This window comes from Pelophylax lessonae (genome assembly GCF_965119305.1).
Source record: "Pelophylax lessonae genome assembly, chromosome: 4".
Classification (NCBI taxonomy): Eukaryota; Metazoa; Chordata; class Amphibia; order Anura; family Ranidae; genus Pelophylax; species Pelophylax lessonae.
The window spans coordinates 344,990,303-345,015,803 of record NC_138771.1 but is presented as its reverse complement, the minus strand read 5'-3'; the positions used below and the strand labels follow the sequence as shown (position 1 = coordinate 345,015,803).

The window sequence follows — 25,501 nt, the reverse complement described above, 5'->3', positions numbered from 1 at the left end:
AGAAAATGCAAATTTTTAATAACTTAAAAAATTAAAGTCATTTCGAGTCATATGTCTCAAGTCAAAGTCAAGTCTCATGTCATGAATACCAAGTCAAAGTCAAGTTGAGTCTTTTATTAATTTTAGTCAAGAAAGTCCTCAAGTCCTCAAACTGGTGACTTAAGTCTGAATCAATTCAAGTCATGTGACTTGATTGCCCCACCTCTGTCTGAAATAAATTTCTAACCTATTCCAAGATTATTTTAATAGATGGCAATGAAATCTACAAATCAAGACTAGTTAAAAGGGAATAAAGTACTCCAACACAATTATTCAGTTCTCCAAACTTATCTGTGGTGTGCAGTTAAAGTTTAAACATTTCTCGACCCTGATTATATTTCAATGTAAAAGGCTTTATGGCCTTCATCAACGTCATTGCTTAACATCATAGAAAGTTACCGAATCAGAACAAGGGAGTAGCTAATAAATATTAGGGTCTTCGGACCCCCAATATGCACAAACTTGTTCCAAATCAGTCACTTACTATGTACTGAAGCAGGGACATAAAAAAAAGGGGTCAGCAACTGCAGCCCTAATATTTCTAACCATAATAGGTCCCATTTAAAGGAGTTGTAAAGTCTCAAGGTTTTTCACCCTAATGCATTCTATCCATTAAGGTGAAAAACCTTGATTGCAGCTGCCCCCAGACCCCCCGTTCTTCTTACCTCAACGTTCCAGACACAAGCCCATAAGCTCCAGCCGCTATATCGGGTCCTCATTGGATAGATTGATAGCAGCAGGAACCATTGGCTCCAGCTGCGGTCAATCAAATCCAGTGACACAAGAGCAGAGGGCAGGGCCGAGTCCTGCTGTCTTGTGTCAATGGACGCAGCAGCCAGACTCGTGAGCGTGCCCGCACGGGTGCCCCCATGGAAATCAGCTCTCCGTGGGGGCACCCGATTAAGCCGGAGCCAGGAGTGCTGCCGGAGCACCCCAGAAGAGGAGGATCGAGGCTCCTCTGTGCAAAACCCTTACACAGAGCAGGTAAGTATAACATTTTAGTTATTTTTAAAAAAAATAAATAAATAAATAACCTTTACAATCACTTTAAAGTATAACTAAAGGCAAAACAATTTTTGTTCATTTTGGATAGAGTAGAGAGGGATTAGAACACCTGTCAGTTTTTATTGCGGTTTGTGCGCCTGCTAAGAAGATTCACCCTGTTTGTTATTTTTACCATTATCAAAAAAACTGAAAGAAAAAAACTCCCAAATTTTGGGTTGTCCCCAGAAAAGTAAAAGATGTGAAATCTTCCAATGGGGACATTAGTTCTGATGACCTGGGGGACCCCCAGGAAATTCCTTAATTTTCAGGGATTTCCTCCCACTTCTTGTTTGGCTATGGGACAGGAAGTGAAGGGAAATCTCCACAATGGGACACAGATGGTGAAAAAAAAAAAAAAAATCTGACAGGGGTAATAACTCCCTTGCTCTATCCAAAAAAAGAATACTCTAGTTCTAATTGAAGTAAAATGGTTAGTAATGAAAGAGACAAAGTTGCAACTTTTTTTTATTTTCCATAACACCCCTTTCCGCGCTGGCCAATAATAATTTTGCAATGCTACAGTAGCCACACCCACCTGTCTTCAGGCCACATAGCCACATGGTTGTATAGATAATAGGACAAGTGATTTGGGACAAGATCTTTTCCAGATGCTCTCAGGTCTACTGGATACCAGAACTCAAATTCATTCTTTAACTTATTAAGCTGCTCCTTGGGGATGGTAGTTTTTGGAAATGGAGCACTCTTGAAAAAGACATAATCCCATACTTCCTTGGTCATCTGTTCTGGCCTGTGAATTAAAGGTAAGCAATAAGTAGAAGTCCAACAATCCATTTTTTTTTTTTTAATCTTTATACCAATGATCACCAGTATGTAATGCAAAGTATAATGTAGAGCAGGCCAAGTAATTATAGGTCTGATCTACCTTTCATTAGTTCATATCTACTATAGAGGAACTAAAGGTTATTATAACCCCATGTGATTTATCCAACACCTTCCCTTTTTTGGTCTCCAACAGCGTTAATTCTTACATCAAATTTTCAATTTAGTTTTAGACCTCGTTTTTGACTAAAATGCCATTTTAGTTTTAGTCGTCCAAATTGTTTTAGCCTTAGCTGCATTTTAGTCAAGTAAAATCGCATAGGTTCAGTTAAAATGTAATGCATAATTTACCATTTCAATACAGGGCAATTTTACCCCCTTCCTGTCCAGGCCAATTTTCAGCTTTCAGCAATGTCGCACTTTGAATGACAATTGCACATCATGTGACACTGTACCCATATGACATTTTTTTGTCTTTTTTTCCCCACAAATAGAGCTTTCTTTTGGTGGTATTTGATCACCACTGGCTTGTATATTTTTTGTGCTACAAATAAAAAAATTACCAAAAATTTTGAAAAAAAATAAAATAAAAAGTTTCTTTGTTTTTGTTATAACATTTTGTAAATAGGTAGGTTTTCTCTTTCACTGATGGGCACAGATGAGGCGACATAGATGAGGTGGCACTAATATGCAGCCCTGATGGGCACTGATAGGCGGCTAGAATGTGCAGCACTGATGGGCCGTACTGATACACAGCACTGATGAGGAGGCACTGACTGGCATTACTTATGGGCACTGACTGGCATTACTTATGAACACTGATTGACATCCTTTATGAATACAGGTGGGCATCACTGGCGGACAACCCTGATGGGTCTGCGCTGATTGTCAGCACAGAACCTCACCCCCCCCCCCCCACCCCCCCCACCCCCCCCATCAGGAGAGCCACTGATCAGCTCTCCTCTACCCGTGCCTTGTCAGCACGGGTGGAGAAAAACCGATGCACAGCTCTTCCTGGTTACAATGTGATCAGCTGTGACTGGACACAGCTGATCACGTGGTAAAGAGCCTACATCATAGGCTCTTTACCTAGATCAGAGATGTACCACCACCTATCGCCGCGCACAAGCGGCTTATCCTGCTGGATGTCATAGGATAATACAACAACCCCCCGACCGTAAATCTGCATACAGCGGGGCGAGAAGTGGTTAAGCATTTCTCTAGAACCTAAAAACTCATTATATACTCCTAGAGTAAAAATCTAATAACATGTAGTGGGGAAGTATATGGGAGTGAGAGAGTGCACAGGACAGAGAAGTGGTCTGGGGAGGCTATTATTTTACACAGTGCTAAGCACTGCTTCCTTGCTGGGAGATAAAACAATCACCACCTTGTTTGCAGGGATTGTTCCAGAACTCCCAGGCAGCAGCCAGGCAGACAGAGGGAGACAGCTCGTCAGGGGGCTGGGGCTTTAAACAGACAGGTGGACCTCCAAGGAAAGCCGAAGTTAAGGTGGGTAAAACGTCCCTCCCTCGCATTTTCCTTACGTTTTTGTTCCTTGATGAAAATTTGAATTGATTTTTGTCATAGTTTTCATTAATTGACTTAATTCATATTACATTTTTGTCACTGAAAACATGCAGCTGATGAGAAGGATAACGAAAATATTTTGTTGATTAAACTACTAGTCCTGAAGAGAGGACATATGACCCACCAGTACAAATGTGCCTTCAAGTAAATGATAACAGGAACGCCATAGTAATTGACGGAATGAAACCTGCACTGAATATGAAAGGGAAAGTCTGATTAAAGTTATTAAAGGATCAGTCTAACCAAAAGTGATATGTTAGTTATAAGTAGAGCCTGGTAAGAGGAGTTAGCCACTGTAGAAGCCCCTACTCCTACAGCAAGATCTCCCTGGTTTACTTCCTGACTACCAGCTTTTCTTGATGCATTCTCCATAACATAAAATAAATAAAAATCCTACAGAGGAGGACCTGCTCAAAATGGCCACAACCAACATGCATACCCAGAAAGAATAAAAAAAATTAAAAAAAGAGCTTTCACCAACAAAAAATGGCAGACAACTTAATTCTTCAAGTGTCATTAAACCCACATCATAAAACAAAACCATCACTAAATGCTGTATTACATGCCGTTCTACTCAGTCACTATGAGATTCGTTTTCTGTATTCTGCAAAAATCCTGGTTGATTCCGCGGTTTCCTATCTCCCTCTTTTGTCCAAGTCCCGAATGCAGCTACAAATTTTGCAGAGCAGTGTTGGTAGCTCTGCACATGCTCAGTTTTCAGTGAGTTTCTATACATTCCCAGCCACACAGCTGTTGTAGCTGGGAAGCAAGATAGTAAGCCCTGGGGTGCGGCACCGTCAGTCCCCCCAGATCCTTACTCAATTGCAATGTTGACAATTTAATACGTGCCACCTTTTTCTGCCATTAATTCCCGAAATTAAGACTCAATCTTCAGGAACCATTTTCTAGGGATCCAGACTGGGGAGTTGTGAAATATATAGAGCAGCTGTGGGGCCCAAATCATTTTAAGTAAATTAACCCAACCAACCACAGACAGAGGTAATTTACACCAGGTATGACAATTAGTGCGGAGCTTGTTCAAAAGTGGTAGGAGGTTAAGTGTTATATATTGGTTAGGATCAGGGGTAACCTGAACACCCAAGTATCAAAATGAGGACAAAACCTGAATCAACTGTGCACACTCCGGCAGAGGAGCGGTAAGGTCATCTATCGGCATGAGCACAGATTTATTCCAATTTATTTTGAAACCAGATAAATTACCAAAATTGGTAATGAGAGTCATAACCGCCTCCAAAGACCCCTGGGTATCTGCCAAGTACAAAAGTGTATCATCCGCATATAGGGGGATGACATTAGTACCCATGGCCCGCCTGAATCCCACAATACTCTCCGAGCTACGCACCCTGGCCGCTAATGGCTCCAAAGCAAGAGCAAACAGCAGGGGTGACAGTGGGCACCCCTGTTGGGTACCCCTATGCAACAGAAAAGACTCAGAAAATTCCCCATTCACTCTAAGTTTAGCTGAAGGACATGCTACAGTGAGTTTCTATGCTGAGCAGCCCATGTGACAATAGAGTCATCCATGTGGGCATATACACAGTGGTAAATCACAGCCCACTCCCTCCTTCCTCCTCCATGTCTACTGACCAGCTAAACATGGGGGGGGGTGGGATATTACATGTGGATTGATAGAGGCTTCACCTCCCTCTTATTCTAAGACACAGGCTGGAGGGGCATGACACAGCTTGTAACTAGCAGAAATCCATTTACACTATGTTATTGCCAAAAAAAAGTGCTAAAGATTTGATTCTTTTTTTTTTTGCACGTGACCAGCAGCAGAGGACTAGAAGCTCCTCTTGCTTATGTTTCACTGCAGATAGGCTGGGAAACAGCTGGGTCACGTGACAGGTGTATATCAATTAGGAAAAAGGTGCTTAAAGGTCTTTTTGTATTGAAATAATTAGTGGTATCATCTATATAAAGAAATAGAAGGGACAATGTAAACAGTGTGCGTTTAGTATCACTTTAAGGTTGCTCCAAAAACAAAAAGCAATTTTGGATGGACTGTGATCCTCACATGTGCAATTTAGAAAAATCAGGTTCTGACTCCGTTATGATCACAAACGAGGAAAACCAGTAACTGCACTTTATAACTTTTACACAAACCAAACTGACGCTTATGCAGACATGAGCCCAGCCACAGTCGCATATTTAAATGAACAGGGTAAGCATAGAGAGCATGGTAGGCAGGGTAGGTAAGCAATAGAATTTCCTGAGATTGCATGAATAAAAACTACTATGTGGGCTGCAAAACTGTACAAATACCTCAAAAATAAGATTTGACTTAAGGAAGTAGAAACTTGACACCATAGCCCTAAGAACTACTAGAGAAGCTGAGCACAGTACTTATAAAAAATGGTCACCACTATGCAACCCGGACTGGATGATCTAGGCGTTGCAGCCATCTTAAGCACAATAAATCTTGTAACTGCACAAACATGAAGGAGGTATGTACCCTGAAACACATCAGATGGTACTATCAGCCACCTAAACCTAAGGAGTTATTGGATGGGCTTGCTTCTGGTTCCTGGGTTTGATAGGTTTGAAGACTATTATGCACATTTGGTTTGCGAATATAATTTATATATTTTATCCTTCAATAATATGCTAGAGATAATGCACCAGGCATTTGTGCCCTTGCTTTTTGTCGTTTGTGCAGTTGCCTAGAAAATAAGCCCTATTTTTGGCAGCCTTGCCCATACAACAACTCCCTAACTAAAAATGAACAGAAATACTATCAAAAGGAAAATTTAATGCAAATTACCTGATGCCAATAGGAGATTCTCCTTGGCCACTAAGATTGTTTCCTTGCAAGAGATGACAAACGGTGTAGTAGGCCATGTATATTGTGGAGTCAGAAAGGGACTCAATCAGCCAGTGCTCATCCCAAGGCAGGCGAGATCCTACAATAGTAACGGGTGCAATAAATTAACATTTAAAAGCATTATAAAAATTAAAACATCATGACTATTGTTTATACAGCAAACATTACAGCAAAGCATTATAATATATCCTGCTCTGTGTTACAACTTACAAAACCCTTAGCTGCTGCAAACAGGTACCCTTGCACATTGCCTCGTCATATAATGAGCCCCTCTTAGTAAAAAACAGCTTCAGCTTGTTCTCCCAACCATGGGAAAACCCCCTCTAACATCTTTTGTCCAATAGGGGCTTAATCATAGGGGCCCCTATTGGATGAAACATGTCAAACACAAATCAAACACCAACCCTTTGTGTTACAACTTATAATGATATTGTGCACACACTTGTATATCAAACAATATGTATGCTCCCCACCATACTATAATACATATCTCGTGAAACAAATATATGACTGTCCAAAGTCCAATGTGCTGTACCACCTTCTTCTATTTTTAGTGCCATATCTACACTAGTGCTTTTACCCCCTGTGTCTCAAACGCTCACAAAACATTTTAAAAGTGGATGCAAATCTGATTAATGAAACTTAAAACATGGAAAAATTATCTGTAGGGTTTACCTATCTTTCTCCAAAGCCCTAAGCCTGCGATTTTCTGCTGCTCCATTCTGCTATTCTAGTCTGTTATCAGCAGTAGAACTTCTGACAAGTTCTCCGAAACAGGAGATAAAAGTAGCTGAAAATTTGTGTCAGGGTGGATGCTATAAACAGATTAGCATAGAGCTTGTCTATTCACAGCACAGCTCTGCAAATATCTGTGGAGTGGGGGTGTGTGCCTTTTCTCCAATCAACTGTCACACAGTTTATGCCAGGACTCCACTCTCACAGCTGAAACAGGCAGAACAATTTGTAACACAATGTTTACTTTCAAAAGAATATAGCAAGCTGTAGACAGCAGATAAACATTTAAAACTTCTGTAGGGAGATTTGTTTAATCCCTGTGTATCATTTGAGGCTATTCACTTCACTGGGTATATGTGAGGGTTTACATCCACTTTAAGTCCTTAAATTAATAAATGGGTTAAACAGTGCTTGTTTTCCTTATCCTGGGAATCCGTTTACAGTTGATCATAGATAAACCAGATAATGGCCTCCTATCCACACCTTCAGAGATCAATTTCCTCCTCTCCAAAATGCCAGCCACCAAAAACAGGGAAGACCCAAGAAATAGTGTAATCCCACATTTTTTTTTATTAAAAACATTGCATATGCACTTACATTCCATAATTAAATGTCAGCCAGACCCTCTAGTGCAGTATTTGAAATACAAATGTGCATTTCAAATCAGCAAAAGTGACATAGGAAGGTCCCATCCAATGCATTTTGTCAATGATAAGGATGTCATCAAGAGCAGGAGAATAAGCGGCTTTTTGATCATTTATTCATTTAAGGGGTTTAAATTTTTGGTGAATGAGTGATACAGAGGGAGAAAGAGCTCAAGCGTGGATACGGCACTAAAAGTGGAAGTAATTATTAAAGCATATTGGACAATTATATATTTGTTTCAGGAAAGAACTATTATAGTACAATGGAGAGCATAGATATTGCTCGATATACAAGTGTGTGCACAATATCATTCATAACTATTACACCAGGGGTTGGAGTTTGGTTTGTCTTATCAAAGCACAAATAAGGAAGGGGGAAGTGCACTATAGAACCCTATATTGATTGATTTTATCACATTAATGCTTTATTTGTTCTAAATTCATCATATGTTATAGTGCTGCACATCTACTTTTTTGATAAAGCAAATCGTTTGAGGTAACGCTACATACCCAGACCATACGTCCTAGAACAGGCATGCTCTTGTAGCCAGCCAAGAGTGGCTTCAAAGTTTCTTCTAGTCTCTTCACAGAACCTTCAGAAAAGAGGATGACAATCAAAATGTTGAGGCTAAAAAAAAAAAAAACATCTCTATAGGAAAGCTATAAAAAATTGGCTTACGTTTCCAGGTTCTGCAAACACGCTTCAGTTTTAGTCTTCCAGGTTTCTTCACCATAGTCAAGGTACCTTTACAAAATAACAATTTCATTATAGTCAGACATTTGTATTTTTCTGTAATAATGAAGAGTAATAAGAGTTCTATTTTTTTTTTCATTTTGGTGAAAGCGCCCATTTAACCACTTAAGCCCCGGAAGATTTTACCCCCTTCCTGACCAAGGGGTATTTTGCGATTTGGCACTGCGTGACTTTAACGGACAATTGCGCGGTCGTGCGACGCTGTACCCAAAATAATTTGACGTCCTTTTTTTCCCACAAACAGAGCTTTCTTTTGGTGGTATTTGATCACCTGTGCGATTTTTTGATCATGCGCTATAAACATAAAAAGAGCGACAATTTTGCAAAAATAATATTTTTCACATTTTTTTTATATGAAATTCCCCAAAAAAAATGTAAAAATCAAAATTTTTTTTAATTTTTGCCCAATTTGTTTTCTGCTACCTATGTTTGGTAAAAAAAAAAATCACAATAAGCGTATTTTGATTGGTTTGCGCAAAAGTTATTGCGTTTACTAAGGGAAAGATTTTTGTTGTTTTTTTTTTTAACGAGTAATGGCGGCGATCTGCGATTTTTTTTGCGGCACTGCGACATTGCGGCGGACAGATCGGACCCTTGACTGACATTTTTGACACTTTTAGGGGTACCAGTGACATTACTACAGTAATCAGTGCTATACATATGCACTGTTACTGTAAAAATGACACTGGGAGGGAAGGGGTTAACTTTATTGGAGAGGGAGGGGTTAAGTGTGTCCCTAGGGGTGTGTTTCTTACTGTCATTGGATATGGCTGTGTGTGTGTGTAACAGCACAGATTAACGGTCCTACATAGCAGGACCGAGTGATCTGTGCTTTTACACAAGGGAGAATGACAGGCGGCTTTGTTTACATTAGCCGCCTGCCTTTCTCCCTCTCTACCCGACCGGCGGACATCGGGTTCTTGGGGTACGAGCGGAGGCGCGCCCCCGGCGGCGCGCGCTCGCCCCCTATTCGCTCCCAGGCTAATGACGTACCGGTACGTCACTTTGCCTCGGAGGGGCTGACCACCGCCGTATATAGTCGGGCAGCGGTCGGCAAGTGGTTAAAGCAGAAATGTAAAAATATAGAATTGCTTGCTTTACTGAAAATTAGCGTCATGGTGTACCGTACTCCAAATAATTTTCTATAAAACTAAGAGAGAGAATTGCTGACCACTTTCTGAAAATCGCTTATTGCTTTGTTTTGATGCTCAAACTGACGTGGAACAAGTATGTAAATCAGGAGCTCTGACATGCTCTGTAGTCATTGCTAAGAAAGTTCTGCACACAAAGAATGAGCATGAAGGTAACTAACATTTTCAGATAAAGGTCAAAAATAGCACAGTAATTATTTCTCCAATAAACATTTCCCCTTATGAATGTAAAATATAAATGGAGAAAAATAGAAAAAAAACAGCTATAAAGCTTTTACAATGTACTCACCACTGGTCACACAGTGCTACTACACACTCATCAGCAGAACGGGAGATCACCTGCTTCTCTGGCTCCATGTAAATCATAGCCTCACCCTGCAAGAGACAATGAAAGTATAAATATAAAATAATGAAGAGCTACTACAGGCGTAGCATCAAAACAAATATAAATGTGTATTCCCAAATGTTCCAATGAGATTGCAGATTCACAGCATAAGATGTACAAAACAGTTTAAAATTACATTTTCAACCATCTTCTTTTGGATAGGTTTTTTGACGTCCTGCACTTTCTGGCCTTCATATCCAGGAACCAACATGATCTAAGGAGAGCAAGCACAAATGTAAACATCAATTCACATAACGTTAATGTATTAAGTATACAAAATGGATACAAGAATTACATCCTGAAAGTATACATACACCTTCATAGAATCCTTTTAGATAGACTCTCTCCTTGGCTTCAGTCAGTTTTTCCCGATCATTCTGGCTTTGGATTTTAAGTTCGTCACAGACCTGAGGTGCAGACAGGTTTCCATAGCCAGGGATCTCGATGATTGGCACCTAGAAAGAGAGAAGAATGATCAACATACAGCTTAAGGTGCATTTTAACCACTTCAATACAGGTCCCGCTTTCAGCGCTATCACACTTTGAATGACAATTGCTCGGTCATGCAACACTGTGCCCATGTGAAATTTTTATTTTTTTTCACACAACTAGAGCTTTCTTTTGGTGGCATTTAATCACCACTGGGTTTTTTATATTTTGCTAAATAAATGAAAAAAGAGCAAAAACTTGTTTTTTTTCGTAATTTCCGTTATACAATTTTGCAAATAATCTTTCTTCATAAATTTAGGCCAAACTTATTCTGCTACATTTCTTTGGGTAAAAAAACCCAAATCGGTGTATATTATTTAGTCTGTAGGAAAGAATCCACACAATGGTAAATATCTGAAAATCGATTAATCCTGATATACTGACAGCCTCATTTCTTGAGGCCCGAAAATGCCAGGACAGTACAAATTAGTCATCAACCGATATCGGTTTTTCGTCGCCGATAGCGATATCGATATTTTGGCCATTGCATATCTGTATCAGCCGCTATTGGCCAATATTTTCGTACATTTAAAAAATATATATATATATATATATATATATATATATATATATATATATATATATATATATATATATATATATATATATTTTTTTTTTTTTTTATTATTATTGACGGGTACCCTTGTGAAGGGATCTGGGGGTCTAAAAGACCCCAAACCCCTCCTCTGCACTTAAAAGCATTCAAAACGCCAAGTTTGGCTGTTTTGAATGCTGTCATTTTTTTTTAATCTGGCGCCAGTACCCGGAAGTGAGGTCATGACCTCACTTCCAGGTTTTTACATGGAGACCCGATCAGAGACCCGAATGCGGCTTTGATCGGGTCTTCGGCGGCCTTGCAGGCTGGTTGCCCCGGTCTCCCAATGGGACGGAAGACCCAGACGAGCCGCGGCAGGCGGCAGGAGGGGGGTGGACGTCCCCTCCCGCTCCATGTAATGACAGCCGAGCGGCATTTCAGCTGCATCGGTTGTCATTACAAGACAGCCGACCGTAGGCTATGGACGCCAGTACCGGGGTGATGCCTCTAGCTGCAGACATCACTCCGGTACAAGCACTTTCCCGAAATATCGGTCGATCACTAGTACAAATATCCCCAAAATTACCCCTTTTTGGAAAGTAGACAGTCCAAGGTATTAGGAAGGCATGATGAGTTTTTTTGTCACAATTTTTTGGAAAATTAAAAAATTTAAAAAAAATAAAATAATTTTCCCAATTTTTTTTGTCATCAGTTCAGTACAGTGTCATCATATAACTTTTGGTGTGGTGGTGATCAGAGACACTAACTGGTGACAGGATATAACAAAAAACAAGTAATTTTCTTTTACCACACTGTGACCAGAGCAATTCAATGTTACCACAGTAACACTGACTGTACTATGGGGACATGATCAGGATTTTTTTTTTTTTTTTTTTTTAACACATTGTGATTGCTTAGATCAACGAATGTCACCGTTATAAACAACCGTTTTTACAGAATGAAATGGATTCAGTGCTTACTAATGTGGCTAGCTGTGATTGGCCACAGCTACTCACATGGTACAGATGGGCTGTGATTGGCCCCGTTTGTACCATGTGATCACTGTGACCAATCACAGAGATAAACACAATAGTGCACAGTGAATGGCATGAACCAAAGCCGTTCATTGTGTACAATTGTCTTGTGATCTGCGGTGATCGGTCACATCGATTATATGGTACCAGCAGCGGCCAGTACACCATGTCATACACCATGTCATCGGCTGTGTCCAGTGGACACAGCAGGTGACAGATCATGCCGCAGCATGGCACGTCGGGCGCACATGAGATGCGTTCCAGGAGGAAGTCACATGACGTCCACCCAGAACTGCCCGGCTGTAATTTGACTATATGCTGAATGGTAACTGGTGGTTAAAGAATCAGTAGAAAATAATTCAACAAATGTAGGAAATATATTGAAACCATTTAAGTCAACCTGCCACCATGGTACCATTAAAATGCTAATGAAAATACAGCCTGAAAGCATACCCCCCCAATGTAACAATGCTCAGTTACTGAGTACTGCATGATGTAGATAAGACATGCGTGTAGCTGTGTCTCACGCCTGAATATTTGTGTTTTATATTGGAGACTTGGCAGCAGATCAACGAGGTTAGTGCTAGGAAACCAAATGCGGGTACCCTAAAGAAATTGTTCTGCAAAATTTATTTTCAATTGATTTTAGACAAGTATAGGTTTACTTTACACTACCATAGCCTACATTTTCTATAATAGTGAGAGTTCTTGCCAGCCTGTCACTTTTGTTAGTTATAAATGACTGCATTATTTGCAGTTTTTCTCCTACACAATGGTTATGTTCTTGAGTAGCACCAAAATAAAGCAACAGAAATGAGTTGCTGTAAATGGATATGTATAGCTATTACACAAAAAATAGATTAACTCAATGCTATATACTCACAGGCTCAAAGGGTAATACCATTTCATCCTTTATTCCATATTTCACTCGGAGTGCCTGCAAAAGAAAAGGACAGGAAAAAAAGTCTAAATACATGTAAACAATGAGACTGCAGCAATCCTTGCATTTACGTGCAGCTAAATTGTATTGCAATTACACATTCATTTTAAATGTCAGCCTTTAAATCCTAGAGAAGAATGAAGATGTAATACAGTTTAGACACCCAATCAGATCCCTTCTGAAAATTTACAGTAAGTGGTTGCAAATCCTCACATATACCCAAGTGAAGTGACTGGCCTCGGGTGTTACACAGATATTAAATAAATCCTGTTACATAAGCTGTACCGGTTTACAGCCATCTTTCCCCTACATCCATTCAAAGTGCAGAATTTACACGGGATCTCTCAGCTCTGAAAAGCATGGGGCAGAGAGCTGACATCACATCAGTGAGGGAAGCTATGAGAGCTCATTGGAGGGAAGAGACACGCCCCCTTCACACAGGAACAGAGCTGATTCTGTCAATCACACGCTGTACCCTCCCCTATCGCCCTTTTTCTCCTGGTGTCAGGAAAACATGTCAGAGGCAAAACAGGGCAGCGGAAAAAAATAACACTTGGTGCTCAGGATTAAGAAAAGTACACACTATAGAAGGATATGCTTTGTTTAGTTTTCAAGTCTGAGATTTACAACCTTTTTAAATCCAGTATCTCGTTAAATATTAAAGGCAATGCTTTCCACAGTCCTTTCCTCCAGCATTAAAGGAGACCCATTAGTCCATGTGTCAGTAATGGAGCACACTTGATATCTGACAAGCTATCATAGGAACATAAAATGGCTAGAAACTAACCTGCTTCTTCTTTAGATCTCTTAATGCTGCTATGTCATCTGGAGCATCAGAAGGGACACTGGTTACCACCCCAGTGCCTGGAAGATAAAACAAACCTCTCCTCAGATAACAGCAGCTTAAAATCATCAATTACTTAGATAATTATTCCATGGTGGATCTATTAAAATAGAGGAGTAATACCCTTACCTTTGTCTTCTTTGATGGTAAGCATAGGAAGGGCATAAATAACTTTGTAAGAAGTCAGTGGAGCAGACAAAGCAGCACCCAGAAGGTCCTGCAAGAACAGTAGAAGGTATTAGAGGAAGCACTTACATTTGGTTCAGTTTGATTTATACTAAAATAACTTTTTCGATTTCTGATCAGTTAGTGAAAAAAGGTATACAGAGAAGATGCTGTATATCTAGCATGCCTCGTAAAGTCTACTTCTAAAGTTTAGTTATCAGTGAAAGTTAAGGCCCGTACACACTTGTCGAAAATCGTACTAAATATCGTCCGATTTTTCTAGCTCTTGCTCAGCGGTCATAACCATTTTTAGTTGACAGTGCATAATGTTCACAAAATTTCTCATCTGATTTTTTTTTTTCATGGGACGTTTGTTCGTAACGTGCGGTGTAAGTTCGTATACGTGTGACCCCGAGGCCACGCTATACACACACAAATACAGTGGATATTGAAAGTGTACACACCATTGTGGTTTCAGTATTCTGACATATCAACATTGGTGTATAGACTTCATATATCCCCTGGCCTGTACACTGTATGTGTGTATAGATGGAGAGAGCAAGAGAGAGTCGGTGCTCAGTTCCTATTCCAACGAATATAGATACGAATTATCCATTTTTGTTGTTTTTTTATGATAAACTTCCGGGTCGTCAGCAACTTCCGATCATGCACAGTCTTTCGGACCCAATTTTTCGCAGACGTACTACATACACATGAAACGAAAATTGGTCGTGCTGGGGACGGACGATGAAAATTTTGGAGTTTGTCCCTCCGTTGAAAATGTCGGCATTGGCTGCTAAAAGTCGTGTACACACCAGCCGAAAATCATATGATTTTTCCTCGGATGGAAATTTTCGGCCGGTTTTCTACTAGTGTGTACCCCACTTTAGTTTTCAATGCGTACTTAAAGCACACAGAGAAAATACATTGACTTTCACTGAAAGCATTCTTTCATCAGAAAGTGTATTGAAAAGAAGATCGTACTATAATTATCTGCACCACCATTATAGGGAGGGAGTTCAAGTGTAGCAATAGCTAACAGAGAAATCACTGAATCCTGTCAATGGAGTATTAGTGGTAGCTGCAGGTAACAGAGACTGCTAATAGTCATAGTAAATTCGCTTAGAGGAAATATCAAGAAGGTGTGGAGTAGTCAGTGAAGTCACTTGTACAGTAACACACTGGAGTTGATTTACTAAAACTGAAAAGTAAAAAATCTGGTGCAGCTCTGCATTGAAAACCAATCAGCTTCTAACTTCAGCTTGTTAAATTAAGCTTTGGCAATAAAACCTGGAAGCTTATTGGTTTCTATGCAGAGATGCAACAGATTTTGCACTTCCAGGTTTTAGTAAATAAACTGACTATGCGAAGAGGAGACTGAGGCAAAAGAGGAAAGCTGGAAAATACCACCAAAATGTCATATCACGCACTTTTGAAAAGGATTTTTTAATAAAAATAAGAAGAAAACGATCTAGAACATAGAAGTGTAAGTGTAGGTAAAAGCTTGTCAAGAAACAAAATAAGATTTCCATAGTTTTGCCTTTAGCACTGACCTCTCCCATGAGCTCTTTGACCACTGGAACAACCCCGTTGTCTTTGGTAAAACCCTGATAAGACATGTTCCTTGCTGCCCTCTGAGTGCACACAAATATATCACCGCTGGCAGTCTCAAACGCAATGTACGGCATGTCGGGTCGCAGCCAACAGTTTGTCTGTCCAAACATGGTTTCTGGGCGCAATGTAGCAGCTACTAGGTAAACATTCCTTCCTTTCAAACCACTGGAAAATTAGGCAGAAAGATTTACTATAATATGCATACATACATATTTTTTATATATATATATATATATATTATTACATTATAATATAAAAGTAATAAAAAAAGATTCCTTATATGGCCAATTTACCCAAGCTTGATTTTAAATTCTAGATTAGTATGCAGTCAGGCCCAGACATTTGTTATGTCTTGGATACTCTAACAGTGAAATCTGCCCATTGCTAAAAGAGAGAAGTCCTTCGCCACACATCACTACAAAAACCTGTGTGTGAAAAGTGTAAACAGCCTTAGCCTGGGCTCCATCAATGATTAATAATTTCTGACTCGAAAAAAAAAACCTCCTGTGTTCAATAATAATATGGGGAAATTCTAACCGATCAGTCAAAGTCATACCTCCGCCTCAATGTGTTCTATGCGGTCTGAGTATGCCAAGTCTGTCCAAACAAATGTGAAAGTGCTCTGGAATATGAGCCTAAAGCCACAAATATACCGTTCCCTTAAAAGCCTAGGCCACTTATACAAGAGTATATTAATCAGACCTACCTCAGCTTTGATGGATAAGGGTCAAGGACCTTCATTTTAATAAGAGTATATTCTTGGGGACCAACACCCTAAAAAAAAAAAAAAAAAAAAAAAAAATTATGACACACCACAGAAAAATAAGAGAAAATGACAACCTAAATGTTATGCGTATGATCTTCAAGGGACTGGCATAGACCACTTGTATTTGCTATGCCCCATTGCATATAATGCTTTCAGGGCATAAAAAAAATGATTACATACTGCAATGTTTTATTTGGTTATAATTATCTTCAGTAATGCAAGTTAGCATAAAGTTGTACCTACAGCTAAGTGTCACATAGTGGGGAGTTATGTCCCGATGCTTCAATGTTAAGTGGGATTAACCCAGAGCCGCCATTGGAAATCATAGGGCCCCGTACAGCCGACCTAGCAGGCAAATTTGCTAGCAAAGCTGGAAGCTGTAGGCAGACAAATTAATGCTGTCTACACCCAATTAAAAAAAAAAAAAAATAATAATATGTTTCCTCTCTGCTCAGGGCCCCCCTGTTGAACTGATGGGGCCGGGGGCCCTGTACAGGAGGGCCAGTTCTACCCCTTTTTCAGCAGTCCTGTGCAAGAGTACAAGTTGCCTTCACAAAAATAAAGAAGTGTAAAAATGGGCATGGTGCAACCAGCTCTCTAATGTCTCATCATAATAGTATAATTAGAGCAGAGAATGAACATGCTGCAATAAACCAAGACCAGTCAAGCAAAAGATGTTCTCCATTAGGCTTCTTGCACATGATAATCCTGTTTGAGGATGTACTTTTTCACACTTTTTTGTATGTATTTGTGCAAATTTATGCATAAATGCGTTCACACATTTTTGCAAAAACGTATTCTCTCGTTCTTGTTCTGCACAATATGTAAATGGGCATTCAAAAAAGCTGATTTTTCAATTTTGTTTTTTTTTTTACTGAAGAATGTCCGGCACTTGTTTACATACTTGTATGCATAGGCACATTACAATTAATGGACTGTATTTTAGTGCAGTAAAAAAAAACTGCATAGCTTTAAGCTGCAGTGTGCAAGAGGCCTTAAAGTTGCGTGTTGTCTCTACTTATGTTTTTGTGGGCTGGCTTAGCAATTGTTAGTAAAATGGGAAAGAGGTTGTCCTTAAGAGGAACTTCAGAAAAAATGTGTATTGGGAAAGGTTTAAAACCTCTGTCAGGCTTTTATCCTGGTTTTGCCTCTCCCGTTGGGGAGATTCCCCTGGTTTTGCCTCCCCCGTTGGGGAGATTCCCCTGGTTTTGCCTCCCCCGTTGGGGAGATTCCCCTGGTTTCCTGTTCTAAAGAGTAGTCACCTGGACAGAATGTGAATGAAAAATTCTTCAGCTGTAACAGACAGCTATACCTATCCTACCCTTCCTAATTATATCCAAAATTAAGACTTTGGTATGGAGTTACACTTTAACCATCATTAGAAACTAAAGCCCATCTTGTCTTAGGAAAGCTGCAAGGACATTGAAAAATTAAACAAAAAAAGAGCTGATCTACAGTTAAAAGGTACAGCTGGAGATCCTGTCTGTTGTGTTAAGTAGTTTTGAGTTAGGGTCAAGGTTTAGGAAAATAGGGAATAGGATGTTAGCTAGAAGACTAGTGCAGAATGTGCTCTTTAGCAGAGATAATAACTCTATAAATTAATCAGTCTGTTTTCTGACCAAAGACCAGGACCATCTGGCTAAACTAAACCAGTAGTGCGCATTATTAAAATCAATCATTTAAAGTTCTTTGCAAAATAATGACTGAAAAATTAACAACCTCTCCAGTCTGTCTATCATGATCCATGCATGGCTGGCCATCTCTTGGTGAATAGATGGTGTACCTGAGGAAAAGAAAAGTATTGGTTATAAACCAGTTTAAATAGCCCAATGTCCCATACATAACCTCTGGGGTACTACACCTATCCCAGTAACTGCAAAACCACCAAAGCTGAACTTCTAGTCCAGTCTCTCAACTTTTTTACCCCAGAGAAACCCCTAAAATAATTTTCCAAAACCCTTTTTTCCATCCGTCCAGATGGGATCGGATGAGAGCGGACAGGCCGATCCGATTCCCCCATAGAGATGCATGGGGCTCTGACACCTCCCTCTCCACACACAGAGCGGAGAGGGAGCTGTCATCTGCCTGCTCAGCGGGTGATCTGTGTTTACGATCCCCTGCTGAGCAGCACGGATCTGCCTACAGAGGCAGACCGTGTGAAAGAGCCATATGGCTTATACTTGCTCCTCTGTATTGATGCGCCGCTGAATGAAAAACAAAAAAAAACAAACACATATATACCTTTTTCCAAATTTGATTTTATTCCTTTCCCGTAGGGTTACAAACTGCCATCTTACAAAGGAGTCATAATAAGGATTTACATCGGTGGTGACAAATGAACGACGCCAATCCACCTATAAAAAATAAACACATTTCAGATCAAACTGCAGTTCTCAAGAGACACTAACCACATGCGATTATTACTGTGCAATTGATAAAATATAAAACATTTTAAGATTTAGGATATGTCAAATGTTATAGGCAATATTTATTACATTTCAGGTGAAGTAAAGATTCCAGTAGCTGGATTCATTCTTGGCACCCAAACATGTCTATACACTACAGTCAGCTTATTACTGTATCGATTATTCATGTTCGTTTATTTTAGAAGTCCACTATCTAATCAAAAAACAAAAGTGTGGGATTAAACAAAACAAAAAAAACACATTAACCTTTATGGCTGCTTCATCGGTCCAATGCTGTAGCTTTCCTCTGCTGGCTCCAACACCGAGAACTGAGCGATCACATGACCCCAATGAATGCTTAGTTCTCGGTCTTCACTGAGCAGAGAATGGCAACTGAACTACCAGCTCTCTGCTCTGCCCCTCCAGTGCTCACTTGAGCGTTGGGTTGCGGAGGGGGCGGAAGCAGCTGGCTCCGCCTCTCAGCGGTGTGCTGAGAGGCTAAGTCAGCTGCTGATCAAGCATTTGGGTGAATCCAGACATTTTTATCTTGATCCCTGCAGAGCCTAGACAAGCTCTGGGATGCCAGCTGTCTGCTGAATCTGGGTCCCAAGAGTGCAGTTCTGCAGGAATGGGCAGAATTTCAATCAGTGTGTGGCCTCCCCTGCTTGACATAAGTCATTTGTTTAATCAACTTCTGTTTAAAGAATAGAGTATCTCACAAAAGTGAGTACACCCCTCACATTTTTGTAAATATTTGATTATATCTTTTGTGACGGTATGCGAGGTAGTGGATAATCAGTATATTTCACCTCGCATACGTTCTGTAGTGAGAGACTGAACCGGAATCTGGCCCGGGTTTTTCCAGCCTCTGTGACAGGCTAGGTTTCGGTCCGGAGATTGTGGGTCACCTGAGTCCATGCTCAGCTGGACTTTAAATGAACAGGAAGAGAGCACAGGAATGCTCTGGCCTGAGACTCAGAATGGAATCTGAGAGAGGAGCTCTGTTTGAACTTTAAAATAGAAAGTTTGCTTTACCACATGTTTTGTGAGTGATGGAGACCAGCTCCACACCGTATATTGAGTAAGTCTGCTGTATAATTTAGCAGCGAACGGCAAGGATTTACTTTACTGTTTTGTTGTTTTTTTCATTAATTTGCAAACCTCTGCTAAATAAAACTGGCAACCCACCAGACTTTAACCACTTCCTGACCACCCGCTGCGGTGGCTTTTCTGCCCAAACCGACATACATGTACGTCGGTCGCGCGCGGGAAGCTAGGGGGCGAACGTGCGCCACCGGCGGTGCGCTCCCACCCCCACTCTGCAGCGGGGAAGCCAAGGCACAGGTCAGGTGGCTCCGATTGCCGCCTGACACCCGTGATCGCTCCCCGCTGAGAGAGGACGGTCGGCTGTTTTAAACACAGCCGACTGTTCTTCTCCCTGGGATGATCATAGAGATCATGTGATCCTTCTATATAGGATCACATGTCTCTATGGTCATTTCACAAGCCACGCCCCCTCCACAGTTAGAATCTCTCCCCTACCTAGGCCCACATTTAACCCATTGATCCCCCTTAGGGTTAACCCCTTCCCTGCCAGTGTCATTATTACAGTGACAAAGCATATTTTTAGCACTGATTACTGTAGTAATGTCACTGGTACCCCCAAAAATGTCAGTTAGGGGTCCGATCTGTCTGCCGCAATGTCGCAGTCCCGCAAAAAAAAAAAAAAAAATGAAAATGACAAATCTTTCCCGCAGTTAGTAGACGCAATAACTTTTGCCCAAACCAATCAAAATATGCTCATTGCGATTTTTTTTTACCAAAAATATGTAGCAGAAAAAATTGGCCTAAAATGTTATTTTTTTTTTTTTTTTTGGGGAATTATAGCAGAATGTGAAAATTGTCGCTCTTTTTTTGTTTATAGCGCCAAAAAAATAAATAAAAAAAAAAATTAAAAAAAAAAAAAAATCGCACAGGTGATCAAATACCACAAAAAGAAAGCTCTATTTGTGGGGAAAAAAATGACATCAAATTTATTTGGGTACAGCATTGCACGACCGAGCAATTGTCCGTTAAAATAACGCAGTGCCGAATCGCAAACTAGGGCCTGGTCATTAAGGGGGAAAATCTTCCGGTCTTAAGTGGTTAAAGAAATGACCTGCATATTGACCTTATTTTCCAGAAAAGGTGATCCCTGTGAGCTAATCTCCCAAACTTTTCATGTGACAACAAGAAATTACACTTTTCTACAATGTAAAGTAGTGAGTGTACAGCTTGTATAACAGTGTAAATTTTCTGTCCCCTCAAAATAACTCAACACACAGCCATTAATGTCTAAACCGCTGTCAAAAAAAGTGAGAGTACACCCCTAAGTGAAAATGTCCAAATTGTGCCCAATTAGCCATTTTCCCTCCCTGGTGTCATGTGACTCATTAGTGTGAATGGGGAGCAGGTGTGTTAAATTTGGTATTACATAGTTAGTCAGTCTGGCTTAACCAATATCGCTCTCACTCTCTCTCTCATACTGGTCACTGGAGGTTCAAGATAGCACCTCACGGCAAAGAACTATCTGAGGATCTGAAAAAAAGAATTGTTGCTCTACATAAGGATAGCCTAGGTCAGTGATGGAAAACCTTGGTACCCCAGATGTTTTGGACTACATATCCCATGATGCTCAGCTACACTGCAGAGTGCATGAGCGTCAGGGGAAATGTAGTTCCAAAACATCTGGGGTGCCAAGGTTAGCCATCACTGGCCTAGGCTATAAGAAGATTGCCAAGACCCTGAAACCGAGCTGCAGCACAGTGGCCAAGACCATATAGCAGTTTAACAGGACAGGTTCCACTTAGAACAGGCCTAACCAAGGTCGAAAAAAGAAGTTGAGTGCACATGCTCCGCGTCATATCCAGAGGTTGTCTTTGGGAAATAGATTTAGGAGTGCTGCCAGCATTGCTGTCCATACGTCGCGCACTGCATCAAATTGGTCTGCATGGCTGTCGTCCCATAGGAAAGCCACTTCTAAAGATGATGCACATGAAAGCCTGCAACAGTTTGCTGAAGACAAGCAGACTAAAGACATGGATTCCTTGAACCATGTCCTGTGGTCTGATGAGACCAAGATAAACTTATTTGGTTCAGATGGTGTCAAGCGTGTGTTTCGGCAACCAGGTGAGGAGTACAAAGACAAGTGTGCCTACAGTCAGCATGGTGGTGGGAATGTCATGGTCTGGGGCTGCATGAGTGCTGCCTCCACTGGGAAGCTACAGTTCATTGAGGGAACCATGAATGCCAACATGCACTGTGACATACTGAAGCAGAGCATGATCCCCTCCCTTCAGAGACTGGGCCGCAGGGCAGTATTCCAACATGATGACAGCCCCAAACACACCTCCAAGACGACCACTGCCTTGCTAAAGAAGCTGAGGGTAAAGGTGATGGACTGGCCAAGCATGTCTCCAGACCTAAATCCTATAGAGCAGTGGTCCTCAACTCCGGTCCTCGGGGCCCACTAACAGGCCAGGTTTGCAAAATTACTAAATTACATCACAGGTGATCTCATTTGCTGCTCAGTGATTGCAGTATTCTAGTCTGTATCTCCCCAAGGTAATACTTAAAATCTGGCCTGTTAGTGGGCCCCGAGGACCGGAGCTGAGGACCACTGCTATAGAGCATCTGTGGGGCATCCCCAAATGGAAGGTGGAGGAGGACTCCAGTGGCAATCTGTGAAGCTCTGGTGAACTCCATGCCCAAGAGGGTTAAGGCAGTGCTAGAAAATAATGGTGCCCACACAAAATATTGACACTTTGGGCCCAATTTGGACATTTTCATTTAGGGGTGTACTCACTTTTGTTGCCAGCGGTTTAGACATTAATGAGTGTGTGTTGAGTTATTTTTAGGGGACAGCAAATTGACACTGTTATACAAGCTGTACACTCACTACTTTACATTGTAGCAAAGTGTCATTTCTTCAGTGTTGTCACATGAAAAGATATAATACGATATTTACAAAAATGTGAGGGGTGTACTCACTTTTGTGAGATACTGTATGCTGAAATATTTTCCTCGTTTGTGTGGATAAAGAAAAAAAAAATAATAACAGTGTATGACTAACTTTAATAAATTCAAGTGATAAAGACAAACACCAAAGTGTTTGTGGTGTTCTATGCCCCATTTACTCAGCAACCCTAAAGAACTTAAAGAGGAGTTCCGGCCACAAAATCAACATCGATTTTGGGCCATCCGCTTGCTCTTGGTCACCTGAAAAATAAATGGATAGTTACGATTTATTTTATTTTTTTTAACTTACCTTGTTATTGAAGAAAAATATACTCACCTTTCTTCCACTTCCTCCCTCTGCGGCTGCGGCCCGCGCCGTCACTTCCTCTTTGCATTGATTTCTGGGAGCTGAACCTCATCGCTCCCAGAAATCGATGTGCCTGCACCGGCCCCGCTCGTCACTTCCGGTGCGGCGCCTCATTCCCTGCTAAACAGCTTCTGGGCATGCCCAGAAGCTGTGAAGGGAGGACGCGCCCGCATCGGAAGTGACGAGCGGGGCCAGTGCAGGGCATTCTGGGATAAGAGGACACGGAAGAGGACGCAGAAGAAGACGCGCTGGCTTCAGCTGCCCACATTCGAGATGGCAGCGCTGGAGAAGAAATTTTTAAGGTATTTCTTCTAAAAGATAAGTGCGACCTGGGACAGTACAGAGGCTATCCATTGTGGAATGTAATAGCCCTGACTGTCCCGGGGGTATTTTTAGCTAAATTTCACCCCTGTGGCCGGAACTCCGCTTTAAAATGAATATTTATGACTAATAAATAAAAAACACATGATGGCTATATTGCACCTGTACTGGCGGTTTACAATGTAATTTAAAAAGCAATGCAACAGATCTGAGTATATTACTTTGGGTAAAAGATTAGTGAGAAAAAGAATGCGGCAAATATTAGCCGTTATAGATTTTTTCTATCCAATAAGCAAATAGCCCTTAGAAGAAGAAACAAAGTCTTAAAGGAGTTGTAAAGGCAGAAGATTTTTTTTAACTTAATGCATTCTATGCATTAAGATAAAAAGCCTTCTGTGTGCAGCAGCCTCCCTTATACTTACCTGAGGTCCCTCTAGCTCCAGCGATGTTGTAGGAATGTCTCGGCCGTCTGGGACTCCCCTCCTTATTGGCTCCTGCTGCTGTCAAAGTTTAGTCAGCCAATGAGAATAGAAATTGGGTGGGGACAGGCCGCAGCTTAGTGTCTGAATTGGCGCACGAAGCTGTGACTTTTCCCGGGTGCCTCCATAGCAAGTTGCTTGCTGTGGGGGCAGGAGAGCCAAAAAAGGGACCCGAGAAGAGGAGGATTCAGGCGTCTCTGTACAAATCCACTGCCACAGAGTAGGTAAGCATAACATTTTTTTTTAAATTAAAAATAACAAACAAGACTTTACAATCACTTTAATGATAACAACTGTCAATCTTTGGCCCTTTTGTTGCATCTGAGATAAGGTCAGATTTTGTTTAGCAACAAGATAGGTTGAAGCACACACTGTATATCAGTGCATGAACATCTGCACACTGGCCACACAATTACAATGCAGGCACTGCTATGTGCCAGTAGTGTAGTCCTATGTTCAATTTACCAATTTTAGGGTTTTTTTTCAAAATAGCAACCTCTATGAGGGCAGTCAGAAGGGGCAAAATCATCCAACCCAATTGAACAAGTGAACAATATGCTTATCCGTGAGAAGGTAACATATCAACACAGGAATGTCTCCAAGAAATGTTCTTCTTTCTGGCAACCCTGGTTGGATGCCCCGGACCTTGCACCACACCAATTGGTAAGAAATAGATTACTTGAGGGTTGAGGTTCATTGGGGAAGAGAGCTGATCAGTCAGTAATTATACATTTGAGGCTAGTCGGATGGGTTTTTTTTTTTTTTCAGTTTTTCCTTTTTAATTTGTAGTTTATTTTTTCTGTTTTCAATATATGATACGGTGCACTGTATATTTCTAATACTGCCGACATTGTAATTTTGTATGATGTTTATATTGTCAAGGACGTATGCACTGTTGTATGATGTACATGTTGGTTTTTACTCCATAAAACCTTTTTTTTTTTTTTTTTTTTGATACCCAACCAAACTCAAGCAAAGCATCAACATTGCCAGGTGGATCCATAAACAGGAATTCTCTGCTCGCATTTGTGTGAACGGAGAAAGGAAAAGATAAGATAACCACTGCTGGAAGGTGATGTTGGCTTGAGAAGGTAACAGCGGCAAATCGGAAAAATCTTTCTAATCTGCCCAGTCAATGTTTTATCTTACAATGATTGGCCAGATTGGCAGTAGTCTCACGTCTTTAGGTCCCCTTACATGGCTCTATTGTAATCGTTACCTTTAACCCCATACGGCTCAGATCTTCTAGTGCTAGAGGAGGGAAATAGCCAAGCCAATGTTCAGCTTCAGAAAACTTTATGATTTCTTCATCCTTGAGTCCTAAGGATTTCATAATTCCCCACTGATATTTTGATGATCCAGCCTTTGCAGCTGCTTTGCTCTGTTAAGCAGTAATAATTAAAAACAACATACATTAATTTTAATAATTTTAGGTATAAAAAAAATAAAAACTTATAAAAAACAGTCTGTTACATTCCAAGATCTCCAAGCAGAAGATGTGATTAGTTTTTAGGCTTCGTTCACTACTTCAAAGTCGCACGATTTCCAAAGTGACTTTGGAGTGCGACTTTAATGCGAC

At 40.7% G+C, this 25,501-nt stretch overlaps 1 protein-coding gene across 1 annotated transcript in view; it reads right to left on the bottom strand.

Moving 5' to 3' along the window:
• Positions 1 to 25,501, bottom strand: part of LARS1 (leucyl-tRNA synthetase 1) — a 103,938-nt gene that overhangs the window by 50,997 nt on the left and 27,440 nt on the right. The window contains exons 6-20 of the mRNA XM_082254243.1: positions 25,142 to 25,303; positions 18,596 to 18,708; positions 18,074 to 18,137; positions 16,295 to 16,362; positions 15,528 to 15,753; positions 13,939 to 14,026; positions 13,753 to 13,829; positions 12,909 to 12,962; positions 10,282 to 10,422; positions 10,104 to 10,181; positions 9,872 to 9,957; positions 8,357 to 8,422; positions 8,188 to 8,270; positions 6,239 to 6,377; positions 1,619 to 1,831 (exon numbers count right to left, since the gene is read on the bottom strand). Coding sequence (XP_082110369.1) covers positions 1,619 to 1,831; positions 6,239 to 6,377; positions 8,188 to 8,270; positions 8,357 to 8,422; positions 9,872 to 9,957; positions 10,104 to 10,181; positions 10,282 to 10,422; positions 12,909 to 12,962; positions 13,753 to 13,829; positions 13,939 to 14,026; positions 15,528 to 15,753; positions 16,295 to 16,362; positions 18,074 to 18,137; positions 18,596 to 18,708; positions 25,142 to 25,303 — 1,658 coding nt within the window. The remainder of the gene's footprint in view (positions 1 to 1,618; positions 1,832 to 6,238; positions 6,378 to 8,187; positions 8,271 to 8,356; positions 8,423 to 9,871; positions 9,958 to 10,103; positions 10,182 to 10,281; positions 10,423 to 12,908; positions 12,963 to 13,752; positions 13,830 to 13,938; positions 14,027 to 15,527; positions 15,754 to 16,294; positions 16,363 to 18,073; positions 18,138 to 18,595; positions 18,709 to 25,141; positions 25,304 to 25,501) is intronic.